General features: G+C 34.6%; 1 protein-coding gene across 3 annotated transcripts in view; it reads right to left on the bottom strand.

The window, feature by feature from the left end:
- Positions 1–2,857: 2,857 nt before the first annotated feature.
- CHMP2B (charged multivesicular body protein 2B) overlaps positions 2,858–18,374 on the bottom strand; it is a 29,531-nt gene continuing 14,014 nt past the window's right edge. The window contains exons 2-6 of one of the 3 annotated variants that reach the window (XM_025376595.1): positions 17,726–17,817; positions 12,712–12,906; positions 8,671–8,773; positions 4,850–4,956; positions 2,858–4,647 (exon numbers count right to left, since the gene is read on the bottom strand). In XM_025376595.1, the coding sequence (XP_025232380.1) occupies positions 4,537–4,647; positions 4,850–4,956; positions 8,671–8,773; positions 12,712–12,906; positions 17,726–17,817 (608 nt within the window). In that variant the 3' untranslated portion in view covers positions 2,858–4,536. The remainder of the gene's footprint in view (positions 4,648–4,849; positions 4,957–8,670; positions 8,774–12,711; positions 12,907–17,725; positions 17,818–18,374) is intronic. The other 2 variants (XM_025376596.1, XM_025376597.1) reach the window with 2 other exon arrangements.

The following is an 18,374-nucleotide window of genomic DNA, read 5'->3' as shown; positions in this document are numbered from 1 at the left end:
ACTGGGGAAGGAATTCTTTAGTTTGCTAAAAGCCAGATCATGTATACATACATGTATATGTATATATGCAAAAATGTATATATGCACTTTGAAACTTGCAAATAGAAATAAAACGTCATGCAGTATAAATCTAGATTAGTGATTGTTTTGCATTTTAAATATGATTCCTCTGGTAATGTTTACTCTTTATGTAACAAAAATAAGCATGTATATATGCTTACATCATCAATATATTTTAGATCATAATCAGTATCATTAAACATCCATCCATAAGGTTATTCTTTTCAAGTTTAGACACTACCAGTATTGGGAACTATGTTTTTCCCTAAAATAGATTATTTTAATACTTACTATTGAAATAGCAAATTATTATTATTATTATTATTATTATTGAGACGGAATCTCGCTCTGTCACCCAGGCTGGAGTACAGTGGCATGGTTATTGTTCACTGCAGCCTCAGTCTCCTGGCCTCTCCACCTCAGCCTCCTGAGTAGCTGGGACTACAGTTGCCACGCTACCATGCCTGGTTATGTTCAAAATTTTTGTAGAGATGGGGGGTCTCCCTATGTTGCCCAGCCTGATCTTGAACTCCTAGACCTAAGCGATCCTCCCTCCTCAGCCTCCCAAAGTGCTGGAATTACAGGCATGAACCACTGTGCCCAGTGAAATAGCAATTCTTTGCTAACTGATATGGTTTGGCTGTGTCCTACCCAAATCTCATCTTGAATTGTAGTTCCCATAATCCCCACGTGTGGTGGGAGGGACCAAGTGAAGATTAGGGGGACGATTTCCCGCATCCTGTTCTTACAATAGTTAGTTCTCATGAGATCTGATGGTCTTATAAGGGGCTTTCCCCTTAGGTGGGCTCTCATTCGCTCTCCTGCCGCTCTGCAAAGAGGTACCTTCCACCATGATTGTAAGTTTCCTGAGGCCTTCCCAACCAGTAAGTACCAGTAACTCATTTGTATTGTTTTGTATTATACAAAGCTCATTTGTATTGAGACTACTTTCTAACTACATTAAAATAATACTTTAATATATTTTGATTAATTTTCAGAACAGAAAATGGTTAATGCCATTTAGAATGCTAAACCTCAATTAAACAAATGACATATAATTCCCTGTGTAGACTGGTACGTTCATACTTTGGGGAATAAATGACAAAGGCTGACTTTAGCCATAGTCTTTCCCTCTTATATATTTGTGAGCTCTTTAAGTCTTCAGGAATTCAGTAGAGTTGTCCATTAAAATGGAAGAAAGATGTTTGTCATTTCTACTAGTTTGGTACATTCAACTTTACCTAGTAAAGGTAGCTGATAAACTCATTCATACAATTTACCTTTCCATCTCTAAAGGTGGAAAGGATTTGTCCAGTCAAAGAAATATTTTCAGTGTTTGGGGATGGTTGGGGGATGTGTGTATTTTCAAATTGTTGGGGGAATGTGGTGTTCCAACAATAGGGAACCTGAAATCTGGCTTCACAATCTTCAGGCTTCCTCTAAGGCAACACCAATCCAGCTGACTACTAAAACAACTAAGCTTAGAATGGTTTTGAATCCTCACCTTCTACAGAGAGGAAATTGGAAGGTTGATCTGTTTCTGAAGTTGCCAACACCTTTTCATGCACAGTAATGGCATCAAAGGGACAAGTCATCACAGGTCTCTTTTGAGACCAGGAAAACCTGGTCTGTTTTAACATGTTAAAACGTCTGTTTTAACATGTTAAAACTCCTGTTTTAACAGAGGAGTGTCTAAAATAAGAGTACCTATTTCAATTAGGCCCACAGAGATCAGGTGAGAAGTATGGCAACTAGGATGGTAGGAAATGCATTTTGGCCAAAAAGAGAGTACCAGGTTTTTTCTAAAGACATTCAAATGCAAATAGTAAAATATACATCCCTGTGCAAGTCAAACAACGTAAAGCCCATAGGCTGACAGCTTCCTCTCTCTGTTCCATAGGGTCACAATCTTGAGCCCCTTTCCATTAGCTCTTGCAATAACCAGATACTCCCCTCAGAGCACACAGTACAGCGTGTGCAACATAATCATCTGACAGATGATCATTTTATGTTTTCTAACAGGTGTTATCATTAGTATTGACATTTTCGTATCACATTCTACTTCTCTGGTACTCTGAAATTTCCCCCATAAATAACTTTTTCATTTGGTAACAAAATGTGGCTTTGGGCTGTATCCTTTTCAGTAACAGAGATACTCTTCTATTCTTTCTATGGCAACCTCTTGTTTGATTACAATTGTTAAATTTTTTTGTGTGCCTAAAGAAAAGTTAGAAAAAGCAGGTTTAAAAAAAAAAAAAAAAAAACAGTATTTTTATTAAGCTCAATCTATAAGAACCAAGCCCTTATTTCTTATTCCTTAAGGGCTCAAAAGTAACTGTTTTCTTTTTAGCAAAGGATAGGGTAACATTACAAATTTATAGTGACAGTGATTGTGAAAACTACCACCACAACACTTTATAAACGTAGCCAAATCAGACGAGCTCTCTTTTATGTGCAAATTCTTTTGTGGTGTCCATGTTTGACTGAAACGAAATAAGTCACTAGGACTTACATGTTCAAAAATAAAACTTAAAAATGTTCAATCCCTGGGAATATTGAGAAAAAATTATTAATGTGAAACCACCAAATCTTAGGCTTATTACATTCACAAACATTAGTCTCGTGTACAATTATTTCTTAAAAAGATAGTTTTTTTTTTTTTTTTTTTTTTTTAATATAAGTAGCAGAGTTTATCTAATTGTTCTTCTGGGAAAATAATAAAGATCATTCTTTTGAAAAATTACTAAATAAGAATAAAATTTTTAATTTTATCAGCAACCAAAAAGAGCAAAAAAGGTAAGAAAAGGACAACAATAATAAATCTTTATTGAGATTTTTTAACAAAATAATTTTTAAAAACAAAAGCTCCCACATGTAAACAAGAAAGTAAATAAGTTAGATGGCATTATTATGTACATCCAAGAATCAAAACATGTTCTGGTAAATATTCCATTATCCAGTAAAATGTTTTGACCCATCACTGTTAAGAGAAACTGTGTATTTAATACTACCAATAACGAAACCTAATCTTTGAACATTATAAAATGGTTTATGGAATATAAACTATACAGTTTAGTTTTTCGTTCCTCCTAGCAATCCGTGTCACATGTATAGTAGTCCTAAGATGTATTTTGTCAGTATTAGCCCAAAATGTCCACCATCCCAAATTAACCAGGTTATACATATCTCCTCCAGTTTTCATGGTAGGATATGTTAGAACCCATATATTACAACATCGTTTTTCAAAACTAACCTAATCCTAACTTCTATTCTAACTAGTCTGGCACTCCTTCATTTTCTCTCTCTGTCTACACATTCATTAGATACCGTGGCAATTTCACCTTAAAAAATACTGCTAATACACATTTAGACAGTAATTTCTGGTAAAATTGTGGTTTATTTATCAAAAAAAGAAATTACTTTAAAAATGTAGGTCAAGCATTGTCATAGTTGTAGTACTTAATTGAGAATAATGGCTTCAATTTAGAAGATTCAATATACACATTCAACAAAATTAAAGTTTAAATTATAATTCATATAATTGTAATCTTCACTTTTTAGATGGCCAAAATATATTGTTTACTTACTATAAAGTGTATTCATTGTCTATTTTTACCAATTATATTCAATGCACAGTAATGGCATCAAAGGGACAAGTCATCATAGGTCTCTTCTGAGACCAGGAAAACCTGGTCTGTTTTAAGAGAGGAGTGTCTAAAATAAGAGTACGTATTTCAATTAGGCCCACAGAGATAGGAAAGAGCCAGGATCATCTTTGTAGTGAGGCCTTGCTTTCGGTTTTAAATGTAATTCTTTTCTGCCAGCTGAAATAATTTAAAGATGTGCACAATAGATCTGTGCTATTTAAGGCAGGTGCCAAGCACATTTTGAAAGGTAATAAACTTACCAACTAGAATGTTCTCCCAACGGAAAAAGAAAAAGAAAAGCTATGACAGTTTTTGTTTAAGACAGATGTTTAAATAGCACTCTTCTTTTTGACCATTTAAAAATAATTTGGCAGCTGTAACTGCCTATGGTCATAACACATAATCACTTACAAAAGACAAGCAACAGATACAGAATTAATGATATACTTTTAATATTTTTACAACCCTCTTTAAGTTGGTGCCTAACGGCATTTAACAAGATTTTTATATTCAGTGAAAAAGATTTAGAACATAAACTGACATGAAGTAAGGAATATAATTTCTCTGTGCCATGCAAAAGAGAAGTCAACTTTTTACACATCATCACTCCTAAATAGTTCTAATTAAAATCCAAACTGTTTCCATTTTTGCATCATTGTCATTCTTTGGCAAAAGATTCAAAATAGCCATGGGTTAGGAAACAACTGTTCACTCACAGTCTCCATTTTTTTTTTCTGCAAAATACATGTGTTTTGTAAAAGAAATCTGCACTGTGCTTGGTTTATACTACATAATTATAAGTAAGCAAAATATTATGACTTTTTTTTGACTAATCTACTCCTAAAGCCTTGAGTTGCCGTTCAATCTCTTCATCTGAGATTGTAGCCTTTGAAGTAGAGGCAGATGGTAAGCTTCCAGCAGCTGATGGAGCTTTGGCCATCTATATTAAACAAAGAAAAACAAAAACGTGCATTAGCAAACATTTGGACTAGGACATAACAGGATGTGCTGTACAGAGGTCTCTTTAATTTACTTTTGAAACAGAAATAAAAAACATGTACCTAACAGTAAAAACAAAACAATTAAGTGACAAAGGTGGTAGGTAGAAACTATTTCCAACTAAGAAAAGATGATGTTCATACCTTTCCAGAAATTTCAATTCCAATTTCATCAAGAACTTGATTCACAATATCCTGGCTTTCTTCTTCATCATCAGAACCGTCAAAGATGTCATCAAGTGTGTCATTGACTGGGGGATAAGGGAGAAGGAGCAAAGCATTTACTTTCAAACAAATTTCAGATTAGATTTATATATTTACAGTCTAGCTCAACTATTTTGTATATTACAGAAAGCAAATTCAGTGAACTAAAAAAATCCTTCAAAATGTCAGTGAAGTACATTGATAAATACACATTTGAGCCATTAAATCTGGAATAATGTTCATTTCAACACAAATTATCCTATAGTAAACAAGTCTACTCTGTTTTTTAAAAAATTACATCTAATAGACAAAAACCATGTGATATTCACAGCCACATGTTTAAGACTTTTAAATATTATTTCACAAATTGTATTCATTAAGCTGGTAGAGGAAGAATATGCAAGAATAAAATATCCTGTTAATATCTGGAAAACAATTTACTCTTTTTATATCTATAATCATATTTTTATACCTCTTAAATTTACATTCAAGATACATGTAGAACATTCTAAAGAAATCTAAGGTTCCGTATTTTAATAAATTTGCCTAAAGAATGATGTCCGATTTAACAGGATTATTACTGCTACAACCTTTCCTACCTCTCTTCCCTCCCCAAAATATTTATTGAAAGCACTCTGTATAGAATGCATCATGTTGAGTTGTGGGGAAACAATTTTTGATGGATTGAGATTGTGTCTTTTTTATCTTTGAAACTGGGCACCTCGTGCCTGAAATGCAATACAAATACAATGGGTGTATAGACGGAGAAAAATAAAGACTTCGGGTAGTTGACACTTGAGTATAAAAGAAAAAATATTCAACAGATTGTGGTAAGAGAAAAGATAAATGATTACAAAGTTTCAGAGAAGGAGATTACATCCAACTGGGAGGAAGTAACATGTGAAGTAATCTGGCAAGGATACATAGGGTTTAACCACACAGAGATACAAAAACGGAATGGCCTGGGCAAAGTCATGGTGAGGCAACAGGGACACAAGCAAGAAAGAATAAGTTCTTCTGTTTGGTTGTTATTTAAGGTACATAAATGGAAAATGTCTGGGAGAAAAAAAAAATTACAGCAGTTAGCCTAAAATTGTTCCTCTCCTGGTATCTGGCGAATGTCCCCAGAAGAAGAAAGACAGGTAACCTAGTCTGATTTCCTTGTAATCATGTTGGTAACTGTGGCTCCTGAAAAACAGGCTTAATGTTTACTACAAGAGTCTTTGTCTATGGAATGCTGGTACCAGGGTGTCCTGGTTTAGGACTGCTATAGTAACAAACCTATAATCTATGGGTTTATGCACCATGACTCCCTGGAAAATGTCACGTAAGGTAGGCAGTCATCTAGGGTATAAACTGAAGATGTTTCATAACCTAAATACTTCCTTCGTGTTTTTTATTTAAAATTTGGGGATTTTATCTTGTAGTAAGCAGAAAACCCCTGAAGGAATTTAATCAATATGCTCAGAGGTAAGATCCTGGAAAAAAATAATTTAGCCGTACGTTACTCAGATGTAACTTAGCAAAGTAATACGGGAGATGTGAAGTCCAGGTCATGAGGAGTTTATAAGTCCAGGTCATGCGGAGTTTATAAGTAAAGAAGTGGTTGCAGAAAAAAAAAAAATGAATGAAGTAGATAGAAGAAAAAGATGAGAGAGGTGTAATCAGACTAACAAAGAACGCTTTCAGAAAAAATGTAATAATGCTCATCACAGGTATACTGTAAGATTCCCAAAGATCTTGTGTCTTAACTTAAATGTGAACAAGCTTTGGAGCAACATGGCAGAATATAAATTCCAACTGGAAAAAGATATGTTGATTTACACCTTGATGAAAATATTGTTAGTGTATTTTACTAGGTTGTTAAAAAAAATGAGTAACCATCAATAACTACTATTATACTACAGACTCATTTGCAATGTATTAAAATACAAATGAGAACAACTGCAGTAGGTATTATAGATATCTGATTAAGTAAGGGTTATTGATTCTTTTCATTATAGCTTAATGGAAAAGTTCATTTCTCTGGTAAAGACTGCCATCACTGGCATTGGAAACCACATGTTCAATACTATGATCATTATATAAATAACAGTTTATATAATAAACAGTTATCTCAGTCATTAAAATATGATTGATGATGTTTCAACAACCTGAAAAGACTCAGAGTTTTCAAACTAAAGGCCTGAAGTAAAAACTACAGAACTTTGGAGCTGTCAAAGATAAACCGGCAATATCATTACAACCGCGAATAAAAACAGCTGTCCTGAAATAGAATACTGGAATAATAATGAGTTTATTCACCCTGGCAACTTAATTAGGTACTATTTTATACACTAAATGTTATTAAATGCTGTTAAACTAAAATACTAGCAGATAAGCAAAGCTAAACTGGTATATCCCTACACAGTTGTAAAACATTTATTTTTTCTATTTTTCATGTTTTATAGTTGTAAAACATTTAGAAAACATACTTTCAAAATAATGATGCCAGTTTTTAACATAATATAAATAATGATCTAATGTTGATCAGGGTGCTATGAAGGGTCAGTCATTCATTATTGGTGAAATAAAAATCGGTGTAGTCTTTCTGGAAAGAATTGGTAGCACAAACCAAGAGCCTTATAAAAGCTAATAATTCAGTCAAAGATAATGCTTAAACATATTTTAAAAGGATTATCAAACACGTTAAAAATTTTACAATGATCTTACCAACACAAGAATGGTTTGATAAACTAGAGTATACTGATGTTAAATGATATTAAAGCTATTTTTTAAAAAGACTTCAGAGAAGATTTAATGTCAAGGTCACAAGTATATGCTTACGTTATACTACTATGTTTTTAAAAAGCAAGATATTCATAATTGTACATGTAAGGTGACTTCACTTTTGTAGATCAAGATTATGAGGAAAAAAACAGAAAATACATGTACAACATTAACAGTAACTACATCTGAGTGCTGTGATGATTTTTATATGCTCCGTCTCTGTATTTTCTGTATTTCCACCATAACATGCAATTAGTTTATATTCAAAAAGACAAAAACTAAATATTAGAAGACTCTTGTGAGAGGGAAAAAAATGAGAATAAAAACCAAAAAAAAGGCCGGGCGCGGTGGCTCAAGCTTGTAATCCCAGCACTTTGGGAGGCCGAGACGGGCGGATCACGAGGTCGGGAGATCAAGACCATCCCGGCTAACACGGTGAAACCCCGTCTCTACTAAAAAATACAAAAAAAAAACTAGCCGGGCGAGGTGGCGGGCGCCTGTAGTCCCAGCTACTCCGGAGGCTGAGGCAGGAGAATGGCGTGAACCCGGGAGGCGGAGCTTGCAGTGAGCTGAGACTCGGCCACAGCACTCCAGCCTGGGCGACAGAGCGAGACTCCGTCTCAAAAAAAAAACCAAAATAAAAAAAGAGCTCCATTACCTCTACCCCTAATACAGGCAAATCTTCTATAGTACCGAGGAGTCGACATAACTCTGAAACTGCCTGACTTATATCAGGAAGAATTATTTACCTCACAAGTTGGTTTTGGTATACTAATCAATAAACTAAAACTGCTAAAGCCAATGTGTAATAGAGATATGGCATAACATATTTTATACCTTTCCCTCAGTTAAATACAAACAGAATTTTGAGCCTGTCATTTTTGGTTTCATCATTTCTGCCTTCGTGAATGAGAATATGAGACTGAAAGTAAATAAATGTCTAATTTAAAGATAAGAAAACTATACATTTCATTATAACTTATTAAACTTACTCATTTCTTCAGTCATCTCCATTTTCATGTTTTCCTTCTGGAAATTCTGCATTGTTTGTAATGTCTTTTGTGGATCCATCTTCTTGTTAACTGCCTGCATTGTCTTTAAATGTATTTACAAGATTCACATTACTTTCATAATTCTGAAAATTTTACTATGAAGTAAGTCAAAAGGGAACACATCAAATATAGCCAGCTTTTAAAAGATAGCCATCCTACCGTAATCAAACATAGAGTGTTAAATATTCTAGAAAAAAATGAAATAGTCATTTGGAAACCATCTGCTTAACATCTATATAATAAAGACCAGTGTGGAAAATCTCATCTGAACAGCAGGCAAGAAATTATGTAATAAAAAACATTATCAGCATAAAATCCTTTGCTATTCAAATAGGAAAATTAAATTTACCTGTTTATGTGGCAAGTAGGTAATGTCAATAAATTTTTAAATTTAATTTTTATAAAAACTTTCATTAACATTTTTAATGTCTAAATTTAAAAAGATCAGAAGATATACTAGCATACATACTTAATCTATTAACACATTTAAAACCATGGTTTAAAAAAACATAAAAATGTGAGTTTTGAAAAACTATGTGAAAACAATTCTCTTACATTATACATTCACAACTCATTTCATTAAGAGATTAATGTTCTCTAGTATCACCAAAATTTATTTACGATCATGTGTCATGTGCTTACATTTTGGTTAATGACCCACAGCATATACGACAGTGGCCCCATAAGATTATAATACTCCATTTTTACTATAGCTTTCTTATGCTTAGCCATGTTTAGATACACAGATACTTAAACCATTACGTTACAACTGCCTACGAAATTCAGTACAGTGTAGCCTAGGACCAACAGGCTATACCATATAGCCTAGATGCGTAGTAGGCTATATCACCTAGGTTTATGTAAGTATACTCCAAAATGTTTGCACAATGACGAAATTGCCTAAGATGAATTTTTCAGAATGTTAAGGCAGACATGACTGCATTTTTATATATATGATGCATAATATATGCATGATAAAAATATATGTATGCATTATATAGCTAATTCAGTATATTAAAAGAAGCCATACAACAGAAAACACGTTGATTTCAAAGATATGAAGCAAACAGTCCTTTCTCAACTGCATGCAATACTGCAGTCAAAGTATTCTTTCCAAGTATGACACTGCATTCCCCTCATCCCTCCCCACCTCCAACACACCTAACTCTCCAGTGGCTTTCCAGTGCTCTTAAGTGCTAAAAGTCAAATTCCATAATTTGCCTATGAGCCCTAACAAGGATTAAACTTTGCACTACTGCCCTCTAGACACATCTTTCATTCCTTAAACGCGCTATGTTTTCTCTTGCCACTTGAGGCCAGGAGTTTGAGACTAGCCTAGCCAACACGGTAAAAACCCATCTCTACTAAATATACAAAAATTAGCGAGGCATAGTGGCTCACACCCACAATGCCAGCTACTCGGGAGGCTGTGGCAGGAAAATCACTAGAACCTGGGAGGCAGAGGTTGCTGTGAGCTAAGATTGCACCATTGCACTCCAGCCTGGGCAACAGAGCAAGACTGTCTCAAAAATCAGGCAATCAAAAAGAATAAGGTAACTGAGAAACACAATGTATACTGAAATGTTCTCTCTCTCTTCTTTTTTTTTGAGACAGTCTCTCTCTGTCTCCCAGGCTGGAGTGCAGCGGCGTGATCTTGGCTCACTGCAACCTTTGCCTCTCAGGTTTCTGCAATTCTCCTGCCGCAGCCTCCCAAGTAGCTGGGATTACAGATGCCCACCATCATGCCCAGCTAATTTTTGTATTTTTAGTAGAGGTGGGGTTTTGCCATGTTGGCCAGACTGGTCTTGAACTCCTGGCCTCAAGTGATCTGCCTGCCTTGACCTCCCAAAGTGCTGAGATTACAGGCATGAGCCACCATGCCCGACTTGAGGCTTGAAACTTTCTCATTTTAAAAATTATAATGTGTCACTGTACTTTTTGTACTTCACAAAATGGATGCACTCTACTCTTTATTTGCACAAATGTATTGGGTACATATAAAATTTTGTTACACACATATAATGCATAGTGATCTAGTCAGAGCGTTTAGGGTGTCAACTACCCAAGTACAATATATTTTGTTAACTATAATCTCCCTACTCTGCTATCAAAGATTGAATTTATTCCTTCTAAGTTTGTACAGCATTCGACTTTCATGTGCTCTGCTGTCTCAAACGCAATTACAGTTAACACTCCTTACTTGTGGATTCCACATTTGAGAATTTACCTACTCATTAAAATGTATTTGTAACCTCAAATGAATACCTGCAGTGTTTTAATGCTTATCTGTGGACATTTACAAAGCAGCAAAACATCTGAGTCACCCAACATGCACATTTCCAGCTGAGGTCAAACAAGTTGATGTTCTGCCTTCTTACTGCAAATTAAGTGTCCTTTCCACAGTTTATTTAGTGTCACATTTTTCTCACTTTTCTACTTTTTGTTGGTGATTTCACTGATAAAAAATGATCCCCAAACATTGTATTAACATGCTGCCCAGTGTTCCTAAGTGAAAGAAGGACATGATGCGCTTTATGGAGAAAATATATGTTAGATAAGCTTTGTTGGGGAATGAGATATAGTCCCATTAGTCATGAGCTCAATATGAGCAAATCAACTATCTATTATATATGGCATCTTTAAACAGAAACACAAGGTTAGTTAGGTACAGATTAGGTGATGAAAAAATGTTGTGGGCAAAGGCTCACAGAAATATAACTCAGTATTTCCCCTGGGAGCAATGGTTCAATATGCACTATTTCAGTGTTCCCGACTTCATGGGACATAACTACTATGAATAACAAAAAATTGCCCATGTATACCATTTCCCTATCACAAAGCTTGTACTTTCCTCTGAAGCTTTTTTTTTTTGCACTTCATATTCATAATCCCTCTTCTATACATCTAACCTCTAATGATATTCTTAAAACCTCTGTCTTATGCAATGTCTTTTAGATCACCCTACTCAAAGGTCTGTGCAATTCATAAAGCTTAGCATGATTGATATATAGTGGGTAGGTTCCTAGAGACCTATCTTAAGCTCCCCCAATTGAACTATAAAATTTGTGAAAGCAAAGCTTCTGTCTTAGCCTCTTTTGATTACTAACAGTATCAAGGAGTGCTTTATTAAATGACTGAAAGATTCAGAGTCCTTTAAACTCTACAGTAAAAACACTATAGAAAAATGTGTTTGTGTGTGTATGCAGTAAGTTAAACATCAGTTCCAGACAAACATTCTGATAAATCTTTCTTACTATTCATGTGACCTTCTGACACATTCATAAAAATGAATCAAGAGGAAATTATCACTCAAAGGTAGTCACAACATACAATGAGATAAGAAGGTCAAAAATCATCTGACAATTTGAGGGGAAAAAAGCAAATACTTTTAAAAGTCAATTTTATAAAATTAGAAGCTACATGTGATCTTTAGAAAATGGAATTGTTGGCCAGGTGCAGTGGCTCACGTCTGTAATCCCAGCACTTTGGGAGGCTGAGGCAGGCGAATCATCTGAGGTCAGGAGTTCGAGACCAGCCTGGCCAACATGTGAAACCTCATCTCTACTAAAAATACAAAAATTAGCCAGGTGTGGTGGTGGTGCATGCCTGTAATCCCAGCTACTCAGGAGGCTGAGGCAGGAGAATCTCTTGAACCCAGGAGGCGGAGGCTTCAGGGAGCCGAAATCTTGCCACTGCACTCTAGCCTGTGTGACAGAGCAAGACTCCGTCTCAAAAAAAAAAAAAAAAAGAAAGAAAGAAAATGGATTGTCCTCAAACAATAAATTTTGTATTAAAACATACCAATAAAGAATCTAGAAGTAATTACCTGGATTATCTAGTATTATAACTCATTTTACTAAAAATTACATACATTTTATACCACATATATACCAGAAGGTGCTTTTAAGTCTGCTTTCAATATTGATATTTAAATATCATTTATAAAATTATAAATCTATGAATATAAAAGCTCCCACTTACTTTTGCTGTGGTAGACATTGCTCCAGCCATCTTCATTTGGGAATTCATCACTTTTGTTTGTGTAGACATAGAAGTAACTTTTGAACTTACAGCAAAAGTTCTCGTCTTCTGTTTCCGTAGATGCACGAGTTGTTTGGCTAAAACTCTGCAAGCTTCCTTATTACCAATCTTGGCCATTTTCTTAATTTCTAATTCCTAAGAGAAGAAACAAACAAAATAAAATAAAATCATTAAGGGGTAGTCCTCAATAATTTATTTCAGAAGAACGGATCTAATATACATAACAGACCCTTTCTCCCCGATCATGAAGGGGGGAAGAAGCTATTATAAAGTCATAGAGCAAAAGAGTAATCTAAGAAGGAAATTTAGTCTACATGTTTACATGCAAAGGACAGAACTAGTATCTTCATCCATGAATACAAAGCAAATCTACAAAACAGTGCACATGTAGAGCCCAAAAGAAAATTTAAAAAAAAAAGACTATCCAAAAGAAGGCAAGAGAAAAAGAACATACATACAAGTAAAGAGTTGGTGGGACAGAGCAATAAAGGGCAAGGTGATAGATCTAAAACTAATAATACAATTTACATTAAATAAAATAGTCAATTTTATACCTCAATTATAAGACAGATTAAATGAGAAAGCAAACCCAACTATATGCTATCTGAAGACACCAACTTATACAAAAACAAAGTCAAGTAAAAGGACAAAAAAATATACGCTATACACATACTTATCAAAACCTGCCAATCCAGAGTGGCTATATTAATAGAGATGAAATAAACTTGAGAACGAGGAATACTACAGAAACAGAAAGGGGCATTTCATAATGATATAAGGGAATCAATACCAGGAAAATCTGAAATGTGTATGTACCTAATCAAAGTGATTCAAAATATATAAAACACAATGGACAGAACTGAAAGGAGAAATAGACAAATGCATAATTAGCATGAGAAATATCAGCAACTCCACTCTTAAGCATAAAGCCTAATTGTTACAAGTAGACAGAAAATCTGCAGTGATACAGAAGGCTTCAAAAACACTATCACCAATCTGACCTCACTGACATTTGTAGGAAACTCCAACATTGACAGCAGAATATACATTCTTTAGAAGTGTCACTAAACAATCACCAAAGTATTCCATATTCTACATCAGAAAACAGGGCTCAATAAATTTCAAAGGACTGGAATCACACAAAGTATGCTAACTACAATGAAACTCAAAATTCATAAGAAAAATATGAAAAGAAAATCACAAATAAGTGGAAATTTAAAAATAATAGTTCTAAATAAGTCATGGGTTAAAGAAAAAAAGCACAGAGGAAATAATATTTTGAACTTAAGTGAAAATGCAACATAAAAATTTGTAAGCTGCAATTAAAATTGCTCTTAGAAGAGTTTACAGCATTGAAGTTTGCATTTGAAAAACAATGAATACTTCATAAGCTTCAACATAACATAGAAAAAAGAAGTACAAATGAAACACAAAGTAAGGAAATAAGATAAACAAGAAAATAAATATACAAACTAGGAAGGAAAAATCTGGCCAGGCACGGTGGCTCACGCCTGTAATCTCAGCACTTTGAGAGGCCGAGGCGGGTGGATAATGAGGTCAAGAGATCGAGACCATCCTGGCCAACATGGTGAAACCTTGTCTCAACTAAAAATACAAAAAAATTAGCTGGGCGTGGTGGCACACGCCTGTAGTCCCAGGTACTTGGGAGGCTGAGGCAGAAGAATCACTTGAACCCGGAAGGCAGAGGTTGCAGGGAGCTGAGATGGCGCCACTGCACTCCAGACTGGTGACAAAATGAGACTCCATCACAAAAAAAAAAAAAAAAAATCCATACAGAAAATCAATGAAACCAAAAAGCAAAAGCTGTTGTGTGTGTGTATGTGTGTGTGTGTGTGTGTGTGTGTGTGTGTGTGTTTTAATAGATCAATCAAATTGATTAACTACTAACCAGGCTGATGACAAAAAAAACTGAGAAAGAGACAGACAGAGAGAAGGAGAGAACACAGTTACAAATACTGAGAAAGCAAAGAAGGGCATCACTTCTTATCCTAAAGATGTTAAAGGATAGTAACGGAATATTATAAACAACATATCAGTATATTTTAAAATTTAATAGAAATGGACAAGTTACTTGACAGACTAAAGCCACCAAGATCATTCAATAAGATAGATGACCTAAGCCACTGTATATCTATTTTTAAAAAGAATTTGTAGTTTAATAATCTACCTACAAAGAAAATCTTCATTCACATATGACTTTACTGATGAATCCTGTCATACATTTAAGGAAGAACTATACAAACTCTTCCAGTAAAGAAAAGAGTATGGGACCCTTGCCAACTCATGCTATGAGGCCAGCATTACTAGGCCAGCCATTATTACCCTGATATCAAAATCAAATAAAAACACTGCACTGCTGCCTACACTACACACACAAAAAACTACAAATCAGTATATTTTATGAACACAGATGCAGATATTCTTAAAATTTCAGCAAACTGAAAATACATTTAAAAAATATATCATTAACAAGTAAGGTGTGTGCCTGGAACGAAAGGTTGATTCAACTTTTGATAATCAAAGTAATTCACTGTATTGACAGACTAAAAAAGAAAACCACACAACCATTTCAACAAGTACAAAACACTGCTGAGGAAAATTGAAGATCTAAATAAATAGGGATCTACATAATGGAGAGATATAATACCTTCATAGGTCAGAAGACATAATGTTAATATGTCTTCTGTTAACGTTAATTAACATTATGTTAATATGTCTTATGACACAACGTTAATATGTACATATTCAACATAATCCCAATCAAAATCTGATCTTTTTTGTAGAAACTGATTTGTATTCTAAAGTTCCTATAGATATGCAAAGCACCTAAAACAGCCAAAACAATTAGGAAAAAAGAAGTGTGAAGTGGAAGGATTAATGCTAACTTTTAGACTTACTTTAAACCTTTATTAACAAAAATAATGTGGTATTAGCTTAAAAACAGTCATATAAATCAATGGAATAGAGCCCAGAAAGATGCCTACATTTGGACAACTGATTTTCCACAAAGATGACAAGGGAAAGTGTCAGCAATAATTATGGTGAAACAACTGACCTTCCATATGCAAAAAGTGAACCTCCACCCTTACCTGACACCATACTGAAACTTAATTCAATATGGTTCACAGTTTTAAATGGAAGAACTAAAACTGAATTATTTCTAGAAGAAAACATAGTAGAAAATATTACTGACTTTGGGTTAGGCACTCATAGCTAGTACACTAAAAGTAAGCAGTACACTAAAAGTACTAGTTATAGAAAAAAGGATGAGAAATATTAACAACTCCACTCTTACGCATACACTCTAATTGTGACAAGTAGACAGAAGATCTGCAATGATACAGAAGACTTAGAAAACACTATCACCAATTGGACCTAATTGACATTTGTAAGAAACTCCAACACTGAAAAAAAAGAATAAAAGAATAAAAAATTGTACTTGATCAAAATAAGCCAAAAAAACCCTTTCATTCCTCAAAAGACACTTAGGAAAATGAAGGACAAGGTTAAGAACTTGGAAAGAATATTTGCACAACATATACTTGATAAAGCATTTGTTTCCACAATATATAAAAATCTATTGTAACTAAAAAAGAAAACAATTTGATGAAAAAATAGGTAAAATATTTGAATAGACACTCTGGCAAAAAAGGTAAGTAAACGGTAAACAGGTATATAAAAAGATGTTCAACAGCATTAGTGATTAAGAAAATGAAATTTAAAATGACAATCTACTATACACCCACAAAATTAAAGACTGTCAACTCCAAGTATGGGAAACAACTGTAACTTTCATACATTACTAATGGGAAGAGAAAACATTATGGGCATTCTGCAAACTTTTCAGCACTTTAATTTTAATTTTTTAGCAGTTAAACATACATTTACCCTATGACCCAGCAATCTCACTCAGGAATACACCCAAGAAAAATGAAAACCACGTTCACAAAAACTTTGATTGAATGTTTAAAGCAACTTTATTCAAACAACCAATACCTGGAAACAACCCAAACATCCACTGGCTAGTAAATAGATAAACAAATTGTGAAATATCCAAACAATTGAATAATACTCATCAACAAAAAGTAATTAACACTAATGCATGAAACAGCACTGATTAACCTCAAAATAATCAGCTGAGTGAAAGAGGCCATAAAAAGGAGTTGATCTTCTATGATTCCATTTACATAAAATTCTAGAAATGAAAACTCATCTACAGTGACAGATCAGTATTTGCTTCATCAGGAAAAAGGGAGACAGGCAGGGATGGGTAGGAGGGATTTCCAGGGGCATAAGGAAACTTTGGGGAAGATGGGTATGTTCATTACCTTGACTGTAATAATGGTTTCATGAGTTTATACATATGTCAAAACCTATCAAATTGTACACCTGAAATATGTACAGTTTATTGCATGTCAATTATCCCTCAATAAAGCTATTTTTTAAAGATTTGAGGTAATATACACATAAAAACATAGCATAAAGAATATTTAAAAATGAAGCAGATCAGTCTATTGTAAAAGTACATTCATTGTCAAAAACACAATGATCTTTAAAATATCAAGCGAGACTCCTCTGAGTTAATGTAATTTTTAAAATAACCTTTCTTTGTTTTCCATGACTATTTTATCTTTGTTGTTAACTAAGACGGTGGTTCTGCCTTGAGCAATATTTCTTCCTAGATACTCATGACTCTCACAAACTGAAGAATAATTTGATTCTATAATCAACAGAATGCACAGAATCCCAATAAAAGCAGAATGACACAATAAACAAAGGTAAGCAGAAGATACAAAAATTACTAACTGCCATTTCTTAGTTAAGTAAATCACTTGCCACCTGCCATGTGCCTTTTTCCTAGTTAGCTAATTATTCCTACAGTAATTTCCAAATTTGTTTGAAAAGTTAAACTGAAATTTAATGTTCTACTTACCAGCTGTTTTTCTTGTTTCTCTAAAGCTGCTCGATCTCTGATTATAGCCCTCTGTGTACCTCGTAACTCTCGATTCTGTTCCTTTATTACATCTAGGAGAATCACAAAAGAAACCTAAATTTATGGGTTGTAAAATTTTCAATAACATTTAAAATACCAGATTCACAGATCATGATTTTTAAAAATCTTATATTGGCTGGGCACGGTGGCTCACGCATGTAATCCCAGCACTTTGGGAGGTGGAGGCGGGTGGATCCCCTAAGGTCAGGAGTTCGAGACCAGCCTGACCAACATGGAGAAAAGCCGTCTCTACTAAAAATACAAAATTAACTGGGTGTGGTGGCACATGCCTGTAATCCCAGCTACTCGGGAGGCTGTGGTAGAATAGCTTGAATCTGGGAGGTGGCTGCGTTGAGCCGAGATCATGCCATTATACTCCAGCACTCCAGCCCGGGCAACATGAGAGAAATTCCGTCTCCAAAAAAAAAAAAAAAATGGCCGGGCGCGGTGGCTCAAGCCTGTAATCCCAGCACTTTGGGAGGCCGAGACGGGCGGATCACGAGGTCAGGAGATCGAGACCATCCTGGCTAACACGGTGAAACCCCGTCTCTACTAAAAAATACAAAAAACTAGCCGGGCGAAGTGGCGG

The sequence above is a fragment of the Theropithecus gelada genome, chromosome 2 (genome assembly GCF_003255815.1).
Source record: "Theropithecus gelada isolate Dixy chromosome 2, Tgel_1.0, whole genome shotgun sequence".
NCBI classification, from domain to species: Eukaryota; Metazoa; Chordata; class Mammalia; order Primates; family Cercopithecidae; genus Theropithecus; species Theropithecus gelada.
Note: the sequence above shows the minus strand (reverse complement) of the source record. Positions and strands in the feature narration are given on the sequence as shown.